The sequence below is a fragment of the Haliotis rufescens genome, unplaced genomic scaffold (assembly GCF_023055435.1).
Source record: "Haliotis rufescens isolate VD_foot unplaced genomic scaffold, xgHalRufe1.0.p SCAF_15, whole genome shotgun sequence".
Taxonomy (NCBI): domain Eukaryota; kingdom Metazoa; phylum Mollusca; class Gastropoda; order Lepetellida; family Haliotidae; genus Haliotis; species Haliotis rufescens.
In genome coordinates, this window is record NW_025963835.1 from 33,151,065 (window position 1) to 33,170,857 (window position 19,793).

A 19,793-nucleotide genomic window follows, 5' to 3' on the forward strand; every position below is an offset into this window, starting at 1 on the left:
CCACTCACTCACTTACTCACCCTCTGACCCACTCACTCACCCACTCACTCACCGACCCACTCATTAACTAACCCACTCACTCACTCACTCACCCTCTGACCCACTCACTCACCCACTCACTCACCCACCCACTCACTCACTCACTCTCTCACACTCACTCACTCACTCACTCACTCACCCTCTGACCCACTCACTCACTCACTCACTCACTCACCCACCCACTCACCCACTCACTCACTCACTCATTCACCCACTCACCCACTCACCCACTCACTCACTCACTCACCCACCCACCAACCCACCACTCACTCACTCGCCCACCCACCCAATCGCTCGCTCGCCCGCCCGCCCGCCCGTCCGCCCGCCCATCCGCCCACTCACTCACTCACTCACTCACTGGTGTTTCAGATGCGGGGCCACATACAGCTCCATCGCTGGGACAGTCGGGATCCACCCAACGTGTGCAGAGGAGCTGGTGAAGATCCACATCACAAAGCGCTCCGGTCTCGACCCGACAGTCACCGGCTGCTGAGGTTAGAATGTCCCTGTACCTGGAATCCCTGTTACAGCGAGAAGACTCTCCATGGAGGAGTCCATTGTAACAGGGGTGACAGTCTCCCTTGCATCTGTGCAGAATAGATAGGTAGCTTCATGAGAGCTGTAAGTCTGAGAGTGCATAATAGTGCAGTCACAGTGGCAGGTGTTGTTTTCTACCACTACTGTGTGTTATGTCCATTCTTTCGGCTGGTTGTTATTATTCATAACGACCCCATGCCGAGGTTGAACAATTTGCCGAGGGGGGCAAGCCACTGTTCATGGTTTGCCTCGTCGCGTAAAGTACATTGAGTTCATGGCCCTCGTGGTATGTGAGTTAGTGTCCTCCCCCCCACGCCACCCCCATTCCCCCCACCTCTTCGGGTGATATGGATTTGAGGAGGACACTAACCAATACTTAGTGTATTGGGATGTTATATCAGAAAAATAGGAGTGAATTGTCTTTTGTGACCCGCCAGGAGAAAGGGACCTTATGGGTGCTGGGATACAATTGTACTGATGTACATAAAGAAAGACGTTTGACGTCAACTTACTTCTGTAAAAATTGCCTGTAGATATCGCTGCAATGAAATTACATCACAATGCTTTGCAGACCATTGTGACATCACTGGTTACCATGACGTCACAATCATATGACATCACTAATGGCTCTGCTACTGAAGCTGTTAGCAGTACTTTTTACACTGAAGACACTGCTAATTACTGTCTACAAATTGAAAAAGTTGGAAGAATGATGTTGGATGATAAATAAAATCTCCCCCTCGTGTCTTTTGATATCAAATATATCAACACTTGTTGATAAAAGTGGCAAAAATCTTCGGCAAGCCTCGGAATTTTTCCACTTTTATCAACTCGTGTTGATATAATTGATATCAAAAGACACTCGGGTAAGATTCTCTATATAAACATTATGTCAAAGCATTTCAGCATACGTCTACTTTCGATTAATCACACATTGTATCTAAAAACTGCAATTGTGACATAAACAAATATTGGTAAAAATATTGGTCTTTCAGAAAATGAGTCCAAATGTTTGATGCCATGCATCTCTGTGATGAAGATGAATTGAAGCTTGTGAATTGTATTTTTGTGGTCCTAAGATACTGTAGTTTTAAAATATGATAAGTCAAATGTGCTTTCCACCCATAAGGTCCTCATGGCTGGTCACATACATCTGAGTTCATGTTTTCTTGTTAGTATCGGAGTTGAGTAATTATGTAGACAAACTTAGCTCCCTCCTATTTTGCACAGCGGCCAGAAGGGACAGGGACAGTGTTGTGTACGTAGTCCACGTTAACGCCAGGACACAAGCACTGGAGAGAGCTCTGACACATGAAGACAGGTTTGCAAACTTACACAAGTCAAACATGTTGGAGGTTTAACAGAGTAGTCTCCCTTTGCTTGTGCTCCTCCCGAGATTGCTGTACGAGTGCCTGTTTGTATATAGTGATGTTAGTCATTGCCGCTCTTCTACCTTAGAGACTTGTACTGTGGGATGATAATCCACATAGCCAGGTGTCACACGTGAAGTGGGTATTTTCCATGGTGTCTACTAGGGCTGAGCTGAGCCAAAATTTACTACCCGATGACTCGACTCCCTATTACCCAATCCTACCTAGGTACCTGCTGTAGGTGTCAAGAGTTGGGTACAAAATTTCTAATTGTAAATTGTTTTACGGGAGCCCTGGCAAAAAGTATTAAGATATACGTATGAAACGTTCTGATCATGCACACACTGAAGTTGACTGAAGCTTTAACTTTACTCAAACATATAAAAGTCAGAAGGAATGTGTGCTTAGTCAGAAAGAAATGCGAACATTATTGACTTGTAGTGTAGTTTCATTGTTATTGTCATTAAACAATAAATCACATGACTAACCACGGCCTCGGGAAGTCCTGTGGGTTCCCGGGTCCTACTCAGGACCAACCCGAGTACCCGAGTACCCGAGTACCCGAGTTACCCCCCCCCAAGCCCACGTGTGTCCCCCTGCTGAAGACTTATGTATGTGCCAATGATTCCAAGTTGGAAATCAAAATCTTGTTTTGTAGATTTGATGTTTAGATTCGATATGTATTATTGTTTTGTTTATTGTGTAACCAGGAACATCGTGTAGACTATTTTACTAATTTCCGTTAGTGTATAAAGAATGAAGTATTTGTATTAGGAGAACATGCTTGTAATATGTACCCTGGGTGCTTACTAAGATAGTGAAGGGGGTGGCTTGTTAAAACCATACACAAGTCAAATGGGTTGTCAGAGATATCGCGGTTGAGAATAAACTGAGTTCAGACATCGAGGAAACTAATTTTGATGACAGTTACAAGGAAATTATGGGCCCTTCTACCCGGCTTTATCTGCTGTACAGACCTCCATATGGAAACTGACTTTTATCATCAGTTAACTCACTTGCCTCGGGAAGATGGGGTTTCGTCAAAGTGGTAAATGTGTCAGACTTGCGTCACTCGGGTTTTCGTCCTACATTAAGAAGACATGCTTTGGTGTAACTGGAATACTGTTTAAAGTGACATTAAACCGAACTCATTCACTGTTATGCCGACTTATTCACTGTTGGAGTGACAGCTGTCACCATGTCACCTGTGTCGTATTGATTTGATTCCCATTCACCATCTGTCTCAGTACTTCATGTAGCAGGGATGGCTTAGTCCGTCTCGGAGAACCTGGATTATTAAAACATGAATCCTCCTCAAGCCTAGAATGATTTGGCAAGTAATGAAGAATAGTTGTGGGCTCAATTTGGATTAATTTGTAGACCTCCCCCCCTCCCTTTCTCTGTCTGCAAATGGAACCCCACAGACATGTTCAGAGATGACTGTCCCTAGCTTCCAAACAGTGGGGGAGTGATGGGTGTTAAACCACTTGAAACTACACAACATTACACAACACCACACCAGACCACACCAAGCCACGCCACGCCACGCCATGCCATGCCACACCACATGCCAGACACCACACCACACCACACTTCACACCACACCACACCACACCACACACCACACCACACCACACCACACCACACCACACCACACCACACCACACACCACACACCACACCACACCACACCACACCACACCACACCACACACCACACCACACCACACCACACCACACCACACCACACCACACACCACACCACACCACACCACACCACACCACACCACACCACATACACCGCACCGCACCGCACCAAACCAGAAAATATGTTTGCATTCAAATACTTGTGTAGACAATTTGATCCCTGAGATTCCACTACCAGTTGTCATAGTCTTCATTAATCTTGTGTGTAGTTAGGTTGCTGTGTTGTGCCTGATCCTTCCACCATCACAAACATGCAATCATGTCAACACTAGTTTGTGTTTTTTAATCTTTGAGATGCTGGTATGATTAAGAATTGACTTTTACCTTGGGTTAGTTCATTTGTTTACCTTCCTAGACAGGGGATCCCACTAGGAATAACAGCATGCAGAGGCTAATTCTTACACTCAGGAAGGCGGCGGTGTTTTTGACTATAGTACGGATGATCCAATCACAGCCCAGCTCTGTGTGGATTCGAAATTATCAATGTTCCCTGGCAACCTATGCTGGTCATAAGAGGTGACTTAATGGATGGGGTGGTCATGTTCGGTGACTTGGTTGATAGCGTGTCAACGTACTGGATGGTGTGGGCTGTTACTCATGATATCAATCACAGGAGAATCTGGTCCTTAATGATTATTTACAGGCTGCTGCTCGCACAATGCTGAGTGTGGAGTAACGGAATAAACAAATCAATCGCAGCCCACCCGTAGCCAATGAAATAGTAATAATGGGTAATATAAGAAGTGTGTATCATGTTAAAGCTGAGTTTGTACAGCTTGAAAAAGCCTTGAATTTTAGGGTCTTTCTTGAAAAGTCTTGAATTTTAGAGTCTTTCTTGAAAAGCCTTGAATTTTAGAGTCTTTCTTGAAAAGTCTTGAATTTTAGAGTCTTTCTTGAAAAGCCTTGAATTTTAGGGTCTCTCTTGAAAAGCCTTGAATTTTAGAGTCTCTCTTGAAAAGCCTTGAATTTTAGAGTCTTTCTTGAAAAGCCTTGAATTTTAGAGTCTCTCTTGAAAAGCCTTGAATTTTAGAGTCTTTCTTGAAAAGCCTTGAATTTTAGAGTCTTTCTTGAAAAGCCTTGAATTTTAGGGTCTCTCTTGAAGAGCCTTGAATTTTAGGGTCTCTGTTGAAAAGCCTTGAATTTTAGGGTCTCTCTTGAAAAGCCTTGAAGTTCAGGGTCTCTGTTGAAAAGCCTTGAATTTTAGGGCCTCATGACTTGGTTGATGCATGTCATCGCTCCCAATTGCGTGGATCAATCCTCATGATATTAATCTCCGGATTGTCTGGTCCAGACTCAATTATTTACAGACTGCTGTCAGATAGCTGGAATATTGCTGAGTGCGGTGTTAAACAACAAACCTACCAACCAATCAACCAACATCCTCATGGACATCACTGTTGCTTCAACCTAGTCTAGTTTATGCTGCTAGGAAACTAACAGGGTTAGAACCAGATCCTTCTTGAATATGGTTCTCTAATTGTATACTTCAAGGTGCATTGATTTCTGCCAACATTATAGTACTCAACTGTCAATAGGGATACCTTGGTGATGATGGAATGATGGGAACATCCCTCTTTAGAGTTGAGTGGTATACACTAGGGACCAACCATGGATATTCTAAGGGGGCTTGGGTGTTGTTTTTAAAGATAATTTGTTCCAGAATATTCAATTAAAAATAAAATATAAACTCCTCTTTTCTGAGAATTTTTTGTTTGTTTTTGACTTAAACAGTCACCGACAAAATATCCAACTAAAAATCCCAGCACCTCCACCCCACCCTCAGGACAGTAAATGGTCGGTCTCTTTAGATGTCCCTACAGGTGTGGGATTCCTTCCTCCACAATGGAGACACCGTGTAAGTTGTCACAGTCGGAACCATGGCTGTTTGTATATAGTAACTGGTGTTGATATTATTCCAGAGAAACGCAAGCAAGACTTCTGTACATTATAAAGTAAAATGTTATTGTGTTCATTAATTGAATAATAATGTACCCTGGTACAAATGTGTGAGTCATTTGAAGTGACAAGCAATAAACCAATAAAATAAATACTTGCTGATTGTTTTCATTGACTCAGTGTGCTGCCACCCAGCAGAGTTTATTCAAATCACTCACTAGTGTGTGATTACACTTTGTTAAAGAGCAAGGTCACACAAAAATATATCTATTTTTCTTTTACTTTCTCAACATGAAAGGTGGGGGGATGGGTGGCTCAGTCGTCTAAGGCACTGCGATTCGCTGTGCAGAGTTGCGTCCCTTGGGCACACCAGAAACCTATGATTGTGGGTTCGAATCCCTGTTCACCCCAATTATGTTTCTAGGTTTGTCAGCACCATACCCATGTTCGTGGGTTTCACTGAAGTGGTAAACGTCTGAGACCTGCATCACTTGGGGATTTCCTCCCACATTAGCTGACACGCTGTGATATGACTGGAATACTGTTAAAAGCGGCGTTAACCCCAACTCACTCACTCACTCAACATGAAAGGTATTTATCTAGTAGTGTCATAGGCAAAAAAAATTTTAAAATATCACAATTAACTGATATATATTTTGCTTTTAAACGATTTATGTTTTTCACATTTACTAAGTCTTCTATTTCCATAACAAACTCACCGTGGCTTATGTCCCTTGCATTATGACGTTATGGTGCCAATAAGTTCAATGATTGCATCTATGGACGGCACGTCACAGTAGAAACTGACCACCAACCTTTGGTTACCATACTGAAGAAACATCTACACAATTAGCTTGTGCCCTGGTGAAGATTCACGGATAGAATAGGTCTTCAGCAACCCATGCTTGTTGTAAAAGTCGACTAACGGGATCGGTTGGTCAGGCTCACTGACTTGGTTGATACATGTCATTGATCCAAATTGCGTGGATCGATGCTCATGATATCAATCACTGGATTGTCTGGTCCAGACTCGATTATTTACAGACCGCTGTCATATAGCTGGAATATTGCTGGGTGCGGCGTTAAACAACAAACCAACCAACAATTAGCTTGCAGAAAATGGTCTTTAACCTACAGAAGTATAACAGATTTCTCTCTGGGAAAGCTGGAATCAGGGCCGTGCTTCCAGTCACTTCGAGGGGAACAGAAGAATTGATGTTTGCTCCACAGAATGATTCTGTGGTACAGCACTTGAAGAACACCATATTTGGATGGATAGCCTGGATACTTCAAGGATGTAACAAATGTTATGTTTGGGATAACACTTTCTTAGTAAAGTACAGATTCTAGTACTTTGTTTGGTTGATCCCCCATACGGGTTTGGTCCCATAGGGGATTGGAACTACCATAGTGAGGTAGGCCGCGGGCTAAGTATCACGGAGCACACACCCTACATAGTACACGACGGGTACACAACTACACATGCAGGTATAACACCAAATGTAATCAAAGTGGCATATAGTATTATTACAAATGATTTCAGATGCCACTGATAGTAATGTGTAATATTATTTATAGCATCAAATAATCAAAGTGTTTCATGATGATAATCACTGGATTGTCTGGTCCAGACTCGATTATTTACAGACCGACGTCATACAGCTGGAATACGGCGTTAAACAACAAACAAACCAACTAATCATAGCGGGCGCACAGCTCGTTGATTCTTAGAAGTCGTAGATCGTCAACTTTGCGAACTCTTGGTCTTCCATAGACGGCACATGTAAACAATTCAAGCACATCAATAAGTTGCGATGGCATGTCCCATGTGTCACCGAGCTGTGCCAGCACTGAAACCTATCGAAACATCACGCAGCCCCTGTGAAGGTCGGGGGTAGAATAGGTCCTCAGCAACCCATGCTTGTCCCCCGTGAAGGTCCGGGGTAGAATAGGTCTTCAGCAACCCATGCTTGTAAGAGGTGACTAAGGAGATCGGGTGGTCAGACTCGCTGACTTAGTTCATGCATGTCATCGTATCCCAGTTGCGTAGAACGATGATGTCAATAAGTAGAATGTCTGGTCCAGACTCGATTATTTACAGACCTGGCATATTGCTAAGTGTGGCGTAAAACAACAAACAAATTTTGTGAATCCTCATCGAAAAATGGCTGGCAAGGGCTAGGATGTGTTCAAATCATTTGAGCCCGTCACTGGACCTGCCTGGCTAGAATTGTATGACACATGCACACGCACACATACACGCACACGCACACGCACACGCACACGCACACTCTTGTTATAACTTTGACTACAAGATCACTGCACGATTTTGATACAATACGAATATAATTAAGAGTATGGTTTTACGCGACTTTTAGCAATATTCCGTCATTATCGCGGCGGGGACGTCAGATATGGGCTTCACACATCGTATACAGTCTGAGAATCAAAGTGACGTTTACCACTTTGGTGAAACCCACAAGGTTAATATGGTGATGACAAACATAGAAACATAATCAGGGCGAATCTGTGATTCGAACACACGATAATAAGGTTCTGGCGCGCAACTCTGCACAGCGAATTGCCACGCCTTGGACGACTGGGCCACACGTGCTCCAATGACAATGCAGAAGCAGACTTTAAAGGAACCATTTCGTTCACCCTAGATGAGCATCCGTCTCGGAAGTAGCGGTCCAATGTCGCGCACCATGTTTATGCGTAAGTGCACCACCAAGAGCTGCCTCATTATGTCAATCACAGGATTGTCTGGTCCAGACCCGATTATTTACAGACCGCCGTCATTTGGCTGGAATATTGCTGAGTGCGGCGTAAAACAACCAACCAACCAACCAACCAAGAGCTGCCAATGTTATCACAACAAGACAATGTATCACGTTGACGCATATATACGCTAGAATTAAAGACGGTGTCCCAGTTTTAAGGCGTGACACGATAGCGTTAAGGTTCACTGACTGTTAGGCTGGTCCAGAGCAGGTACGATGTGATATTGACATTACCAGTGTTAAGTGCGTGTTGACTGTCCTCCTCGTCCGACGCTGGCTGGTGTCGCCATCAGGTAAGATCCATCTGGACTGTGTACATTGATAATATAATTATTCACTCCACGATCCTTTTTATTACCTGGATTGATATAACGTTGACACCAGCGTAGTTAGAGGCCATGCAGGTCACACAATCTCTTCTCTAGGCCTTTCTTTTTTTCTGTTCCCGTGTTTCACTGGGGAGCGATGCGTCAGGACTATCGAACGTCTATAAGTAAAGTGTGAGAAACGAATTGTACTATTTTAGCTTGACTTATACCGGATGTCGTGATTGTCGTGTGTGAAACTGCCGCGCATGTATTTTGTTTATACCATAGCGTTATCATGAGTTACCTGATTGATATCACCATGTATGTTGTAGGCAGTAAAATTATCTGAGTGATATATTATATTTTGGACCCCTCCCTTTTAAAAATGCTGGACCCGCCCTTGGATGAAACCTACTGACTCGGTTAGAACAGGCCCCTAGCACTGTACTGCTAGTCGTGAGAGGCGACCAAACTGAACCCGGTAGTCGGACTCGTTGAATTGTTACATTGCATGTCCTCGTACACGACGGTGGTTAGTAGGGCCCAGACTCGATGAAGCTGAACGACTGCTCAACAAACACAAACACAACAAACAGTAAAACAGAAACAACCAACACACGGTCCGTGTAATACGAAGGCGCATGTTTTCTAGGGGGTCGCAGGATTTAAGTCAAACTTCCCAAACCGTACCATCACTATGTATATCTGTAACGTCCATTAAAGCCAACATGTACGAATGCCTGTGTGTCCATACGCGGATCCAGGGGGGTGCAGGGACAACTCATCCAACTCACACACACGTACAACCCCCCCCCCCCCCCCCCCCCCCACACACACACACACACTCAACCCTTTTTTGAAGGAAAATAATCGTGACGTAAGTTTTCCAAATCATGTCCAAGAATTGTTGTAACACACACCAATAGCCCCCCCCCCCCCCCCCCACCACCCCCACCACACTCCACCACACACACTAACACTCCACAAACGACCCACACACACACACTCCACCCCACACGCCACACACACTCCACACACACACACACGCCAGCACCCTCCAGCACCCCCACCCCACCTCACACTCACACACTCACACTCACTCACACACACACACACACACACACACACACACACACACACACACACACCACTACCCCTTTCCCCTTAACTGATATGCGAATCAAATTTTCCATTAGATGTTGGTTTGTTTGTTGTTTAACACCGCACTCAGTAATATTCAAGTTAGATGACGGCGGTCTGTAAGTTATCGAATCTGGACCAGACAATCCAGTGATTGACATCACGAGCATCGATCCACGCAATTGGGATACGAAGACATGCGTCAACCAAGTCAGCGAATCTGACTACCCAATCCCGTTCGTCGCCTCCTTCGACAAACAGTCGCCTCTTACGGCAAGCATGGGTTGCTGAAGACCTTGGTTATGTCGCCTTTACTGTTTCTATGACGACCATGAGATATGCCAGTCGCCTATTCGTCTGACACACAAGACCTCAGCACCAACCTCCTGTTGTTTGGAAGGTTTCTGTTTTGCGCTCTGGAAACTGATTACCGCCTGTCTCGGAAAGTGTGGGGCTTCCAAGTCACAGTGTTGGTATATTGTATCACCTCACATCTGAGGTTATAACGGTAGTGATCGCTTTAACAGACTGACAGCAAAGAAACGAGCTTATCAAACGGTAAACGAATACGCAGACTGGGAGATAGTTTCGACGATGCAACGGAACCCACTGCATAGCTCCCAGAGTGGTTAACATTTAATCCCAGAAATACAGTTACCTTATATAAACATAAAATCAAATCCAAATGGAGCCCTGAACAACGCTTTGTTGTTTTAATTTTAAACTGACGCAATCTAGACTTGCCAAATCATTCAAAACTTGAGTAGGGTATGTTTCTTTATTTATTCTCCAGGGTCTGAGAGACAGACTCGTCCCTAGGGTCCCCGGCTGGGGTCAGGCGGTTACAGTGTGTGAGTGAGTGAATTCGGTTTAACGCCGCTTTGAAGTATATCTGAGTTATATCACGATGTGTCAGCTTGATGTTGGAAGACAGACATAAGTCATAAAGCTGTTTGTGAGGACGGATATGTTGCCGACAGTCCATGCAAGAAGCATCATCACGGCCAATCTGTATTCCATTCCCAGGGGCGATCAAGTAGCTAGTGGTTAAAGCGTTCGCTCGTCACGCCGAAATCCCGGGTTTGATTTCCGACATTGGTACAATGTGTGAAGCCCATTTCTGGTGTACCCCGCCGTGAAATTGCTGGAATATTGCTAAAGTCGGCGTAAAACCATACTCACTCACTCACTATTTGATTCCCCGATCATCGACTTCGCTCTTTAAGTGCCCATATTTGACAGTGTCACTGGTCGTATCGTCACAATGTATGCCAGATCTGCATACACAGCGATACATCAATCTCACCAACTCACTCACTCACTCACCCATCCACACACTCACCCACTCACTCAGTCACACGAATACCCACCAACTCACTCACTCACTCTTTCCGGGAATAACCGAGTCAGATATAAAGCGTTGTTGGTAAATATATAAAGACATACTCATATTCAAGAGATATTAGATTGGTTCGATGCCCAAACGAACATACTTGTATGCTGTATGAACCGACGTTCATGAAATGTGACGTCATAGATCTGTGACTCGAGATGCACCATGTGTCTCGTGCACGATTAAATGTGTAAATTTTGAAATCACGTGCAGCATATCGTGATAAGAATAAAGACCATGTGGTAACACTTGACTGATTGTTAGTTTTGTCATTAATTGGTACACATTGGAAATATCTCTCCTTAACATACGTATACATACTTCTCTAGATGTTTGTGGTCCGCGTTTCTTTTGGTGGTGAGTATATATTTCTGTGTGTTGTGACACTCTGAAATGTAAAGAATTCCTCCCCTTCTATCATTAACTTGTTTGTTACAAACCCAGATGAGGGACAGAATCCAAGTCCCTTCACAAAGCCGTGTTCTACATAAACATGTCACCGCACCACCCCCAAACAAAAGGCAAACGTAGCTTACCCGTATTCAATATACTGCTCTTTGGTATATTTGTGGAGAAGGCGAATAATTCGGGGTGGGAATAGACACGCTCTGTTTCCGGCCTGTCCTTGAAAACAGTTTCTTGCATTGAATTACGGTGATGTATCTATGTTCGGGGCTGCTCTAGCTCTTAGTATGGGAAACGTCAAACCAGATTATTTCTGAAAGACGTTTTCTCAAATTCTGATGTGCCATATGGGCTTACACAGTAAGTGTTTTTTATTTGCAGATGTTTCTTTCATGTGGCATGGGACGGGAGGAAAGAAAAAAACGTCTTTGCTCTAGTTTAAGCCTTACAAAGTTTTTTGCATTTTGGAATACCTATACTAGATATGCTTCAGGGTTTAAAGCCGTCTTTAGCAATATTACAGCATTATCACGGCCGGGAACACCAGAAATGGGCTGAACTGACAAACATACTGAAAATATTTGGTCAAGAATCACATTTTCATAGATTCCAATACATAAATAATTCATTTGTATATGGCCTGGAAAGACACCCCTCTCCTTCCTAATTTTTAATTGTTGCGATTTTGGTCTGCCTTCCGTCGCAATTTAAGAAAAAGACCTGCATGAAAATAATAGAATATGCATGTTTTGTCCATTTTCATTGTCTCTTAAAGTCCTCCCCATGATTTGAAATGTTGGTAACCGCCTCCGTGGTCTAGTGGCAGAGCGTCCGCCCGGAGAGCGGAAGGTCCGGGGTTCGATCCCCGGCCGCGTCACACGAAAAGACGTTAAAAGATGGTATTTGATGTTCCTGGCGTTCTACATTGGGAGCTAAAACAAGGATGGTCGGCTCGGGGTCAGTATACTGTGTCTGGGTAAACTGCGGCGTGGTATCTCAGTGGACTAGGACTATAAAATCGGCATTAGTCCGGTCTAGTACAAGCAGCCACACACACACACATATGCGTGCATGCACGTCGCTATATATGTGTAATAATCTTGGACGCGACGTTAAACCCCATATATTTCACCCCACCTTGAAATGTTGGTCACGGCAGTGGATGACAGCTAAAACAAAGACGTAATTCGTCGCCTGGGAATTAAGGGACCAAAAATGATGTTTTAGCATTTTCTTTCTAAATGGGCGCTGTTGTACATTGGTGCTGGCAAGTAGTTTAAAGCCAGAATGCTCTATGTCCATGTGAGTGTCCATGTGAGTGTCCATGTCAGAGGGGCGGTCGGGTAGCCCAGTGGTTAAAGCGTTCGCTCGTCACGCCGGAGACCCGGGTTCGATTCCCGACATGGGTACATTGTGTGAAGCCCATTTCTGGTGTCCCCCGCCGTGATATTGCTGGAATATTGCTAAAAGCGGCGTAAAACCATACTCACTCACTCACTGTCCATGTCAGAGTCCGGCCACATTCTTGAATCTGATCATGTAACAAAGAGAGAGGACCGCATAGTTCCAAATCATTTGGAGATAGAACCATTTGATCATCATTCATCAACTGTAGAATGTGAACATTGGGAGTGAATTTTGTGATCTGTCCACTGAAATACTGACTAAAAGGTGATGACTTCATTACAAGCTGTCTCAAGTATGCCATCTCTCCTTTCGATGAACACTTTGATCAGGAATAATCAGAATACGCCAGTTGAAGTTACTAATTGTGATAGAACAGTATGGATCTGAAAACATATGTCCTATAACTCTAGGTTATATAAAGTGATTGAGTGAGTTAAAATTCAACGTCGCATCGGCATTTCAGCCAGAAAAATAACATTTATCTGTATATGAGAAGATGGATAAATATTTTTGCTTTAAAAAACACAATCAACTAATTTGCATTTGTCTGTTTCATGTGAAATAAATGCATATTGTTTTTTTAGTTAATATTATATAGCACTTCAAATTTTAAAATATCATTTACTCAAAACTTGTAAAAATGGAGACTTACTGAGAAACTTACTGAGCCTTTGACTAAAAAATGTTGTCTCAGTAAATCATTTCAACCGTACCCAACATATCATAAAAAATAGTATACTATCCATCAATGGCATCTATTGCGGGTCGGTTCTGCTTGGGGTTTGACATCACAAACAGCACTACACTGCTTATGTATAGAGCCCGCACGTTGACGGCATCAAGGCACCCCGGAAACTGTTGACAAAGTCGCGGGAGTTGGAGCGTGACACGCACATGAGCTGTCGGGAGCTGTCGTGCTGATCGCTGTGACGACTCAAAACAAAGAACTAGACGCGCCACGTGGTTGAACCTATGTAAGTAGACGACTTGTTAGTATCAAGAGAGAGGCAGTGTCATGGAGTGGCAATGCAGTGTCTCTGACCGACTTGTCGCTGCAGCAATCTTTCTTCTCACACGACTTGGTGTGGGCCCAGTAACTGTTGAACAACGGCTATTTTTAGACTAACATTGCGCGTGTTCTCTACTTGTGAGGCGCCCCGAGGGGTGGTGTTGGGGTTTAAACGGGTGTATTTTACCGCGGGTATGTTAAGTTCATGTAAACAAAGGCAGGCATGTGACATGACAGATATTTATTAACTTTCCCTGTATCGTCCTGCAGAGAGTCGTGTTGTGATCTTGTTGGTGTGCCTTACACGCAATCAACAGTGTCACTGTGACCCACGACGATGACCCGCGGAGTGATGACTGCCATTGTCATGTCCCCTCGAGGACATTGTATTTCCCCCTCCCACTCATCCACAAGAGGAAAGTTACAGACGGAAGGAGAGGGGTAGGGGGGCATATCCCCAGGACAAAGGACATTAATATGCTTCTGTTTAACACAAATGACAAATTTATCTCCATTTCTTAAGATGATTGGACAACAGAGGTGAATATTGTATGAGGTAGATCCAGTCATGTTCCCATTTGTTTTTTGCGAGTTTTTTTTTATTGTTATATAGAGAATACTACACTCATTGTCATTAGATACCATTTTTCCGAAACGAGTGAACTTTCTATGGTATCAAATGAGTGGTATTTTATTTATTACCCACATAAAATACATATTTAAGTGTAAATTCATAACAACTTTCGTTTGTTGACAGACCAAACTGAAACCGGTCGCAAAATCTGGTTGTGCATAAATATTGATGTATGCCCAAATATGGGCATTGTTGACATTTCTGTGTATACACATTAACAATATGCAAAGAAAAGTCAACCGTGATCTACTCAAAGCGTTGTACGCTAGAGATAGGGAATGTAATTGTTCACATTTGGGATATTTTGGGCCACATAATCAGAAGTCAGATCAATTGATCGGTAGTCATACATTGTAAATGGATAAAGCTCAATTATATGATGTCTGTAGAAGTTCTATGCATAACTTATATAGAATGCAAACCGAATTTCATGCATGTGACTATCTTATTTGGTTTAATAAAGTGTTTGTAAATATCTCTCGCTCTCACTAGATTGCTTCAGTTCTGCCTTGTAGTGGCAAAATGAATGACGTTTTTTATGAATGAAAAAGGTAGTCCTGTTGTGACAGAGGTCACGGTTATCCAATCAAAACGAAGTAAACAAGGTCAACCTTGTACGACACACGTGTGACGTACAGATTTAGTATCATACCACCTGTATCTTCACCACGTCAGTCATAATAATATTAGTCACATGGTCCTGTGGTCTCCCAGACCCTGGAGATTGAATGAAAAAGAGTCAAACTCAAGTCAAGACAGGGTTCAATTCTTCACATGGGTACAATATGTGAAGCCTGTTTCTGGTGTCCCCCGCCGTGATATTGCCATCTTCCCGAGGCAAGAGAGTTAACTGACTATAAAAGTCCAGTTTCCACCCTTGCCGATCTAGGCTAGGCTTATGGAGTTACAATTGGCTGGACTAATGAGTCTATGCATAGTCCAATCAAAATCACGCACCGAAATCGAAATCCGGTTCGTAAACTGTCATGCAGAGTTCCGTCTATTGCAGGATTTTGCAAAGCATGTGCATTGCCAACTCGTTGTCAACAGAGTATATTTAGTATATTAAACAAAAGAAAACATGAGTAAAAAAGATAGTATCACTTCTGAACCCAACTTATTTAGTGTTATTTTCACAGTCAGATTCGGGGGCACGGGTGGCCCAGTCGTCTTAGGCGCCACGATTCGCTGCGCAGAGTTGCGTCCCTTGGGCACGCCAGAAACCTATGATTGTGGGTTCGAATCCCGGTTCGCCCCAATTATGTTTCAAGATTTGTCAACACCATACCCTTGCTCGTGGGTTTCACCGAAGTGGTAAACGTTTGAGACCTGCATCACTTCGGGCTCTCCTCCCACTTTAAGCTGACACGCCGTGATATAACTGTAATAATGTTAAAAGCGGCGTTAAACCAAACTCACTCACTCACTCACTCACACAGTCAGATTCCTCTTCCTCTCTGTTTAACTGTCTTGGAATATCAAGAATGGTATCACAAAATGTTCTGTGTTCAATTAAAATTCTTTGTGTCATATGCCAGGGTTGGATAGGTGTTGGACAAATTAGTGAACAACGTGAGCATCTTGTAGTGCTGTTACATCTGTGTCATAGCTACACAAGAAATCATCTGTGGGCATTCAGGGTACGAGCAGGTCCCCAGTAACCTATGCTGGTTGGAGTGAGTGAGTGAGTTTGGTTTTACGCCACTTTTAGCAATATCACGGCGGGGGACACCGGAAATGGGCTTCACACATTGTGCCCATGTCGGGATTCGAACCCGGGTCTTCGGCGTGACGAGCGAACGCTTTAACCACTAGCTACCCGACCACCCTATGCTGGTTGGAAGAGGCGACCCAATGGATCGGGTGGTACGGCTCAGTGACTGTTGATTGAGTGTTTTTGTACACTGTTGGTGTGGATCATTGCCTGCTATATTGATCACTGGATTGTCTGGTCCAGACTCAATTATTCACAGGCTGCCATCATTATGCTGAGTATAGTGTTAACGAGAAACACAGACACACGCACGCACACACGCACACACACACACACACATATACATACGTCACAATATAAGTGCAATAACCTTTAACAAAACATTAAAACCACATTTCACCTTTCCTTATAATTAAGAAGTTCAGAGACCTGCAGACCCGTGAAGATCCGGGGTAGAATAGGTCTTAAGCAACCCATGCTTGCTGTAAAAGGCGACTAACGGGATCAGGTGGTCAGGCTCGCTGACTGGGTTGATGCATGTCATCATATCCCAAATGCATGGAATGATTCGCTTGATGTCAACCTCGGGATTGTCTGGTCCAGACTTAATCATTTACAGACCACCGTCATATTGCTGAGTGCAGCGTAAACAACAAACAAATCAGAGACCTGGAATGGTTTGTTGTTATATGAGTCAGAAGCATGTAAGAGAAAATACCAAGATCAGCTCACATTTTATCAGATTTATGTCATCTAATACAGACGAGCCTCTGTACCTGTGGTACTCTCCAATGGACCAGTGTCACGAACAAACAAGATTTCTTCAGATCAATAAATGTCAAAGTACAAGTGTTAAGTATGTTATCAACACTGCCACATCTTGTCCGATGTCTGTAATAAACAGTATCCTATTTTTACAGATCCATCTCGCAAACAGACTGACACAGATGTCTCCCACACTAACAAGCTCCTGCCGGATGAGCCCTTCGAACAGAAATAACGACAATGTTTTTTGTGAAGGAACATATTCCTCAACTCTACCTCTCTCAGTTGTGCATACCGGTGTGAATCTTGGAAAAGAATAACTGAGTGATTTGGATGAAGATGCCGAGCCAGGCGTTGTTGAAACACATGCAGTGGTTGTTGTTGCTGTGTGCCGTTACCATTCCTGGCGCCAGTGCAGTAGACTCTGTGACTCCAAGACTTCCTGGGAATGATTCAACTCTTGGAACCCTACAGGAGCACCCTAATTATGGGGACAAAACTAGTTCTCACGGAACTGGCGATACAAATATAACTATGAATATCAGTGAACCTGATAATATGTTTTTTCCTGTCACCATGGAAACAAGTAATAAGAACCATCATAGAGATATGATTATTCAAAAACAAGACAAGAGGCAAGAGGAGAGCAGAACAGTATCTCTAGGCGACGTCTCTGCATCAAAGACATACGATATAATATCCTGGCTTCCGAAACCCCCGGACAAGAAGTCCATGGTTAATCTGACCATCCTGCCAATACTGGCCATGCTTGCTTTCCTCATCGGTCTCTGTCTCAAGGGATGTACATGGTTTCGGGAAAGTTTGAAGGAGAGTGACCGAGATTCTATGGAGGATGACCGAAGTTTTATCATATTACAAGAAGGCGATGAGGAGTACCATGACGTGGACTTCCGTTCCAACCTATCGACACCCTACGACACCTATAGCTCATATATGTCTTTCTTGAAAAGAAATAACAACGACACTGTGACCTCGTTTCGATCACTCCAGAACCAGCCGTATGACACGGTGACCTCGTACAGGTCTCTAATGCTGCAACATCTAAACAGCCACAACAATGACAGCGTCAACTCCTACCGCGCCTTAATGCAGCGGATGTCCCAGATGAAAGATGTGGAGGTTCAAGTGGAACTCCTGGACGAAAAACCTAAAGACACCGATCAGAGGAGTGGCGTACGCAGCTTGCGATCAAGCCACCGTTCCAAGAGCACGAGCCCGAAGCTCAAACGTAAATACGGCCATGGGGAAAGTGGATTAGAGGATGTGGTAGAAAGCACCGATTGTGTTCAGAAACGTGGTCTCAATGAAAATGGTGATGTGTTTACTGTTTCTAAAGTTGCCACAGCGAATGGAATAAAGCGTCACTACGACAAGAGCCCCAATAGACACACTACAAACAGGAGTCCAACTGTGCAACAAATTGAGAGGAGTCCTGTTCGTCGCCTTGACAACAGTCCTGTTCGTCACCTTGACAACAGTCCCGTGAGACATGATGGTGGCAGAATCAGCCCCAAGTCGTCCAAAGTCCCGCGATTTAAAGTTTCGTTTGTGACAGATGATGAGGAAATGGCTCGGATCAAAGCTGACAATGTTCACAGTCCGCTTCAGGTAGACGGCAAGTTGAGTCCCACCACGATCAAGCTGCATCTTGAATATCGATCGTGTGACACTCAGCGCGACATGGAGGGACGGCAGATGGTTCATCAGTGTTCAGGGCACCATACGAACATTCCGTAACAAGGATTATTCAACTGTTGTACGATTTGTAATTGAACGGATTTACTATGCAATCTTGCATGCTTGAAGTGTGTGTTAGATCATGCTTGCATTATGATAAATTTGAGGTTAAAAAAAATATTTTTCTTGATTTAAAGTTGATATTGCTACATAGAGAATTTCACCCTTGTGTCTTTTGATATCAAATATATCAACACAAGTTGATAACAGTGGAAAAACTCTGAGGCTATCAAATGACACAAGGATGAGATTTTATTTATCATCCAGTATCATTCTTAAATTGAAATACGTAACAAAAGAAAGCGATATCTCCTGTGGGAGCCAGTATTGGATGATAAATTATGAAGGTCACTCCTTCACCTCACAAATATATGGCCATACTTTTTTCTCTTGGTTTATGGATACATTAACTCTTTTATTATATCTGAAAATAACATCTAAAAAATATTCCACTTGATGCTAACTTCAGTGTTCGTCACACATACTATACTCACCGCCAAAAGAAACGCGGACCATTGAAACATATAGAGAAGTATGTACGTTAAGAAGAGATGTTTCCAGTGTGTAGCACTTAATGACAAAACTAACAATCAGTCAAGTGTTACCACAGAGTGTCTTTATTCTTATCACTATATGCTGCACATGATTTCCAAACTTTGCACACTAATCCTGCACGAGACAAATGGTGCATCTCGAGTCATGGATCTAAGTCACATGTGATGCATACATGAGCATCGGTCAAGTCACACAACATACCAGTATGTTCACTAATATCTCTTGAATATGAGTAAGTCTTCATATTATAACCAACCTGTAAGGTATTAGTTTCTTTTGTTGGTGAGTATATAATCTGATATGACTTTTTCGTTTCTTTTCTTTTTTCATCTAGTTAAGTTGTGTGGGGTTTTTTTACTATTTATATTAGGCATT

At 43.3% G+C, this 19,793-nt stretch overlaps 2 protein-coding genes across 7 annotated transcripts in view; both read left to right on the forward strand.

The window, feature by feature from the left end:
- LOC124132050 (thioredoxin reductase 2, mitochondrial-like) overlaps positions 1-1,101 on the forward strand; it is a 28,702-nt gene extending 27,601 nt beyond the window's left edge. Inside the window, exon 17 of the mRNA XM_046495644.2 lies at positions 409-1,101. Coding sequence (XP_046351600.2) covers positions 409-532 — 124 coding nt within the window. The 3' untranslated portion in view covers positions 533-1,101. The remainder of the gene's footprint in view (positions 1-408) is intronic.
- Positions 1,102-8,489: 7,388 nt separating this feature from the next.
- LOC124132052 lies at positions 8,490-19,470 on the forward strand. Of its 6 annotated transcripts, none has more exons than XM_046495650.2 (2): positions 8,490-8,623; positions 17,261-19,470. In XM_046495650.2, the coding sequence occupies exon 2, from the start codon at positions 17,439-17,441 to the stop codon at positions 18,861-18,863; it is 1,425 nt and encodes a 474-aa protein (XP_046351606.2). In that variant the 5' UTR covers positions 8,490-8,623; positions 17,261-17,438; the 3' UTR covers positions 18,864-19,470. The 6 variants fall into 6 exon arrangements, with proteins under 6 accessions (XP_046351606.2, XP_046351605.2, XP_046351610.2 ...); XM_046495649.2 differs by lacking the exon at positions 8,490-8,623 and adding an exon at positions 13,823-13,957; XM_046495654.2 differs by lacking the exon at positions 8,490-8,623 and adding an exon at positions 13,978-14,065.
- Positions 19,471-19,793: the final 323 nt, after the last annotated feature.

Coding starts and splice junctions, on each gene's coding strand:
- LOC124132052 (XM_046495650.2), top strand. CDS start 17,439: ATGAAGATGCCGAGCCAGGCGTTGTTGAAACACATGCAGTGGTTGTTG.